Below are 7163 nucleotides of genomic sequence, written 5' to 3' on the forward strand. Positions count from 1 at the left end.
TCTGGAAACCAGCTAGCTACAGCGCTACAAACTCATTGGATTCAGATAAGCGGGGTTTTGCTCCGCCCCCTGGTGGCTAAAAGTAGTTACTACAACTAAAATAAAGCTGGAATAAATATATCAGAGATGCGCTTCCTGTGGAGCCTTTCAAAGTAAAACACATACAAACTCTCCGCTGCGGTTTGAACAAGTTTTATTTATAAGCAGCAAGGAAATCCAACAGTGTTAATTACATTAATTAATTAGATATATATTTTTTTTACATTTAACCGTTAATCTGAATATTACATTACATTCTGTTTTAATATGAGCAGCAAAATCTAACTGCTGTGCTATAAACTATAGGATGCTTCTGTCAATATAAACCAATATAAAAATCTAAACCAGATAAATCTGCAATCTAACAATTTTTCTGAGGTCTGAATAACATGAACTACCACATTACAGATCCATGATGTGACACATTGGCTCCAAAGTTTCCCTAAAACTCTCTTAATTGATACACTTAGAGCTTAGACCAAACAAACTCTGAGAAACATTAAAACACGACAAATAAAATGTTATGAAATAAACCTTCCTCATTTTAGAGACGAAGGAATGACCTAAAAAAATTATTGTATTATTTTCCACAGATTAACAAAAAATAATCTAAATAGCTCCCTTTCTCCAGATAAAATAAGGAATGACAGTACAATGTTTAAGATCAAAATGTTTATGGGACACCCAGCTGTAAACCTGTTAAAATAGGTTTTAAAAGTCTCTGGCTTCTTCCCATGACCTCATATTGCAGCTCCTTCCTCCTGATCCTTCAGCTTTCATGTTGTCAACAGTAGGAACATCATCCAGAGGAGGAAAGGAGCTCCAGACTGCTGAGCTGAATCCAGACAGCCTTCAGCCTTATGAACATGATTCCATAATAGAAACCCACATGAACTGGGTGTGTTGACAGCAGCCCTGCAGGACTGGAGTCTGAGAGGGCTGCTCTAATGCAGCCCTCTCAGACTCCTGCTTAGTTCCTTTGAGGCATCTGGACTGAAACATGGAAACCAGAAGGAGAACAGATCAACCTCACTGCTGACCAGCTCAGAGTTAGCAGCTGATACGTCCATCTGAGGATCCTGAGGAGACAGGGACTTCCTGTTGGTCACATGACCAGCTGACTGACAGCTGCTTCACCACATTTCAAACTTCCTGTTGTCCTTATAAGGAGTTCTGTTGAGGATGTTGTTGTTGAAGAGTCTAGAAACAGAGCAAAGAAGAGAGAAGATGTGACTTATTCAGACCAGACAACATGGCTTCAGCAGGAGATCAGAGTTCATCTTCAGCAGACTGCTGCTCCAGGATGGCTTAAATCTCCAAACATCATCTCTGGAGCAAAGAAAACTGCTGGAATCTGTCTCTGAGCAACTAAAGCTAAAAGTTGTCATGAGTTCTTTATTCTGAATGTTTTCCATAACTGCATCAAAGAATAACATTTTTATCTCTGTCCAAAAGAATTTATAAAAATGCGCAATACCATCAGATCCAGGAGCTTTATCTGATGCTACATTTTTTACAGCACAGTCAAATTCTACTATACGGAAATCTTCATCACAGATATTTTTAAAGGTAGAGTCTATAGTAGAAATAACATTTATGATTTTTCTGAAAAATAATTTTGAGTCTTGTTTGGAGTATGAGGACGTAAAAAGAGTGCTGGAAAATTCCCTAATTTCTTCCGATATAAGTTTTTTGTCTGTGCATTCTTCACCGTTCATTATGAGACTGTTAATTAAATGTTTTCCCTGCCTCTGTTTTTCTAACCTGAAAAAATATGATGTAATTTTCTCTCCTTCTTCCATCTCTCTTGATTGTTTAAATGCTACTCTTGCTTTGTTTTGATAGTATTGATCTAGTTTAGACTGTAATGTTGGTTCTATCTTCCTCACTCCAATCAGATTTACAAAAATATGAAATTAATTCTGTGATTAATTTGGTTTCTTCCATTTGTTGTTCTTTTTGTAGTTGTTTACTGTGAAATAGAGAATTTTCTTATGAAAAATTTAAAAAAATTCCCATTTTTNATTACTGCAACTAAGATAAAGCTGAAATAAATCTATTAGAGATGCGCTTCCTGTGGAGCCTTTCAAAGTAAAACACATAGAAACTCTCCGCTGCGGTATGAACTTGTTTTATTTATAAGCAGCGAGTAAATCCAACAGTTTTAATAATTACATTAATTAATTAAATATAGATTTTTTCCACATTTAAAAACCATTAATCTGAACATTACATTACATTTTGTTTTAATATGAGCAACAAAATCTAACTGCTGTGCTATAAACTATAGGATGTTCCTGTGTTTACTAGATACAACTACTTTTGTGTTTTATGATCGTAATTTAACCTAATTTTATCTGACCAGATAAGAATGAAAATTATAGTAAATATAAAAGTTAATCTGGATTACCAATAATAATGAATTATAAACAATATCTGTAGTTACAATACTTAGTTAGCAGAGGGCAGTGAGAAGTCATAATTAAACATCCATCCATGCATCTTCTCCTACTTATTCGGTCAGGATGGAGGTGGGGTTGGTGCCTATCTCCAGCCGCCAATGGGTGAGAGGTGGGGTCCATCCTGGAGAGGTCACCAGTCTGTCGCAGGGCAACACAGAGACACACAACCATGCACACACTCTCACACCTAAGGACAATGTAGAGAAGCCAATCAACCCAAGAGTGGGACTGTGGGAGGATGCTGGAGCACCCAGAGAGAACCCATGCATGCACAGGGAGAACATGCAGACTCCATGCAGAGAGAACCAAACCCTGAATCTTCTTGCTGCAAGGCAACAGTGCTATAAACTGCACCGCTGTCCAGCCCTAATTAAACATCCCAAAATTATGAAACATTTTATTTCTAACTAAATTCTAATGACTGCAGATATATTGACTGAAGGCATTAACTAAAAATCTACCAGTTTTATATTCCTATATTATTAGAGATGGAGTCTCAATATCAAATATTCATACATACCAGATGGTATACAACAGATACTTAGAAGCATTAATAGTTTTATTTAGATGGAAATTTATGGAAGAAAAACAGTCTCATTGGAATCTGCCTTTTTTTTAACACCGAAAAAATTCATCAGAAAAAAATTCAGCTGCAAAAAAATTGTTACCAAAAGTGTTGACCTTTTGGTGAACTCAAGCCTTAGAGCCTTCATTTCGGCCAGAGGCAACATGGCGGCGGCAAACAGACAGGGGTGCCGTATTAGCTGTGATCGGCTAATATTAAAAAGGAGGTGAAATACTTGGGAATTGTCATTACAAGAAACAGGACATCTTCTGATAACATTAACATTTGGAACAATATTGAAAAATGTAAACTGATTCTTAATCAATGGTTACAGAGAGACGTCTCTCTTTTTGGAAGGATCTTATTAACGAAAATGGAGAGCCTTTCTCGATTTATTTACCCTGCTTACACACTCCGATATCAAACTAAATGATAAAAGCTATTAATAAACTACATTTTAACTTTATTTGGAAGAATAGAAATCATTCCATCAGTAAAAATGACATGATTAAAACTTATGAAGATGGTGGGGGAAACGCCATAGATTGTGAGATTATGAACGCGGTATTAAAACTTAAATGGTTGAAATATTTAGTATCTAATAATCTCTCAGTTTGGTCATATATACTCAATTTAGTGTTCAAAAAAATAGGTGGAATCAAATTTCTTTTACAATGTGATTTTGAGATAAATAAATTAAATTATCTGATTTTTATAAGCAGGTTCTCCTCTATTGGAAATGAATCTTTAATCATAACTTTACACCACATAACACCCCTGTCTGGAACAATAGATACGTTCTGAGTAATAAAAAATCCATATTTATGAACAAATGGTATAAAAAAGGAACATGGGCTGTTTCTCATTTCATGGACAATAGAGGTAACCTGTTACTTCATCAGGAGTTTTAGAAAAAGTATTAAATCCAGAGTAATGTGAGTAAATACAATCAGATCTTAAAAACATTCCCTTTACCTCTTCAGGCTATGGTTAGACAAGATATTACATTTTCTGATATTTCTCCAGAGCTCAAACAATTTTTTATAGGCAATGTAAATTTTTTCAGCACTCGATGTAACAATACATTTTTGAGGTGTTATTTGATATATTGTTCATCTTTCAACCATATAAAGAGAGAAAATATTCTCAAAGATTTCTGTGTAGAAGCAAAAAAGATGATCAGAACTAAATTCCTATCATATCTCCAAAAATGAAGGAAATTCAATTTAAAATAATTAACAGAGTTTATCCTACTAACCAATTTCTAAGCAAAACATTTAATTTAGACACTGAAACTGTTGTTTCTGTGAGGCTGAAAGTGAAAGTCTGGAACAGCTTTTCTTTGATTGTTCTGTAGTCCAAAGCTTTTGGCTTGATTTTCTGATCCAATCTAAAGGAATTCACTTACCTGATTTTACCCTAACAGTAGCTTTATTTGGTATAATTGCAAAAATTAAGCATAATTTTAGTGTTAATATTTTGATTTTATTAGTTACATTTTATTTACACAAATGCCATTACTTAAAATGTAAACCAGTTATATTCAATTGGAAAAATTAGACACAATCTTATGTTAAATCTTTAGAATTTGTAAGAACAAAAAGTGCTGGTAATTTTCTTTCTTTTGTGAGTAAATTTAATCTGCTGGTTTAACGCCCTGTTCTTGAATCTATGTATAATATAATGTTGCCCCTTTTATCATTATTATTTTATTTTTACTATTATTATTGTTCCATCTGTTTATATTTTGCCTTCCTCTGTATTAAGATATGCTTTATGCTCTGCAATGAATGCAGTTCTGTGCTGGTAGCTGGTGTAATGTACATTAGTTAAATAAATAAATAAAAACTAGCTGTGATCGGCTCAGTTGTTTCATCCGGTCTGATAAGAGGAGAAACTCTAATAACTGTCTGTTAGTAGCTAACTGACGTTTTGTAATTCTGTTTAACCCTTTATAGGGCACTCATTGAAATACATTGAAATTCAAATGTTAAGCCAAGAGTTTTGTAGGAGGCCAGAACAAGACATCATTACTTCTGTTGCATTAAAAAAAAATGTTTTAATTTTCATACCAAATATTGCGATTAATGAAATTACCAAAAACAGTCACTTGCCCTGATATGGTAAAAAAATATTCCAAACTGTGTTTCTATAAGAACAATCATGCAAAACACTTAAAGAGTGAAATAAATACATGTTTTGATGCAATATACAACTCAGAACATTAGTTTTAACATGTGCACTAAAATTTTTGTATTTTCAGTATTTGTATTTGGTTGCTTATTGGAGTTTTTATTTAACTTAACTTTTTAACATATTAACTTATTACCTTAACTTAATAAACTATTAACTTCATTTAACTTAATTTATACCAGGTAACATCCCAGGACAGCAGGGAACATTAGATTACTGGTGGTAGTCTTTGAAGCAGTTAGGCTCAGCTTTCAGACAGAGGTGGACCTTGCAGACCCTGCAGACCACATTTGACCTCTCAATGGTGCCTTGTTTGCTGCAAAACTTGCAGGTCTGGTGTTTGGCATGGACAGGAGCATGGAAGAGGAACAGATCAAATCACACTGCCTTATTTGAGGTGTGGCTGCGGTGTCCTCGGACTGGAGGGGGAATGTAGTCATTGGTGGTCAGATGAAGATGATGAGCTTCTCCTGAATCTAGTGATGGGTGACCTTAGGCTACTGGCACTCATGAACATGTTGATTCTGAAATCTTTCAGAGACATGGCATTCACACCAAGGGCCTTGTAGTCCCGCTTGTAGACGATCCAGGCATCTGAGAGGCTAAGATCAATGGTGTATGCGAACCATGGCAGGTACCACTTGGACTTCATGGGGGTACGGTAAAGGTGGACCAACCTGTCAGTCTTATCAATGACCCCCCATGCTGGCATTGCAGGATGCATGTGTCGCCTCTTAGGAGAGGGGCCCATCTCACTCAGGCCTTGAATGTCCAGGTTATGGGTTGGTGGGACATAGTCTGTGTCTGACACACTGTGATCATCTTCCTCGTCATCATCATCACTGATGGCAAGGTGGGCTGGCACCACAGTTGCTCCTGGTTTGCTGTAAAACAGCCGAGTAGAGAACTGGCAAAAAAATAAAATAATAATAGTTAAAGAAAGTCAAAAAACTGTTATTAGATCATAAAACTGACAAAAATGAACCATATTCACTGCAATAACATAGTCTTTTTAGGATATTAAACTGATGTAAAAAATGCCACTTTTCACTGCAATAACATAAAAATATTTAATAAACTGTTATTAGATTAGAAAACTAACCAAATTCACCTAATTTACTACAATAACTGATGAAACAACAACTATTACACAATAAAAATACCCCCAAAAATCCCTCCTATTCTGCACTTCTAATTAAATAATTTAATGTATTATAGACACTCTTGGCAACATTCTCTTATAATATATTAATTAGTACTGCTTCATTTTTAAAGAGCTTGCACTAAGACTAAGTACTTGCATAAGAAAGGAGTCATATCATATTAACTCCAGTGTTTACCACAAGAGGGCGTATGATAAAATATGGCGCCTGCAATTTTCATTCTCTAATTTCACAAATTACTTCAATTCATCCGCATATAACATACATGTCATCACTTTACACAACAATTCAACTGTAAAATGTGTGAGTTTCAGTGACTTACCATGGTTAGTTTTTTATTTATCACCTTGAATTTGGACGGTTTCCAAGCCAAAAAGGGACTTTTTTCCACAGCTCCAGAATGAGGAAGTTTGCTGCATCCAAGGTCTCATCTGATTGGTCAAATGTCAAAATGATGAGCGTGACCACGTAGTAAGATCTTTGCTGATTGGCTGGATATAAATAATGAGTTTTTGGTACTAACAGGGAATTGGGAATGATTCCATTTGTTAGTGGAGCGCAAGTTACCAAAAACGGTCACTTGCCCTATAAAGGGTTAAAAAAAAAAAATATGTAATTCGGTTTAAAAGAAAAATCCTCACAGTGCTGAGTGCAGCCGTTGCGTCACGTGACCCTATGACAGAGATGGGGACTCGAGTTTGTGACTCGTACTCGAGTCGCACTTAAGTCGCATATTTAATG

General features: G+C 35.4%; 1 protein-coding gene across 1 annotated transcript in view; it reads right to left on the reverse strand.

Moving 5' to 3' along the window:
* Positions 1-1009: 1009 nt before the first annotated feature.
* LOC107103468 overlaps positions 1010-7163 on the reverse strand; it is a 25972-nt gene continuing 19818 nt past the window's right edge. The window contains exon 11 of the mRNA XM_015403189.1: positions 1010-1239. Coding sequence (XP_015258675.1) covers positions 1173-1239 — 67 coding nt within the window. The 3' untranslated portion in view covers positions 1010-1172. The remainder of the gene's footprint in view (positions 1240-7163) is intronic.

This window comes from Cyprinodon variegatus, unplaced genomic scaffold (genome assembly GCF_000732505.1).
Source record: "Cyprinodon variegatus isolate N-32 unplaced genomic scaffold, C_variegatus-1.0 Scaffold1455, whole genome shotgun sequence".
Taxonomy (NCBI): Eukaryota; Metazoa; Chordata; class Actinopteri; order Cyprinodontiformes; family Cyprinodontidae; genus Cyprinodon; species Cyprinodon variegatus.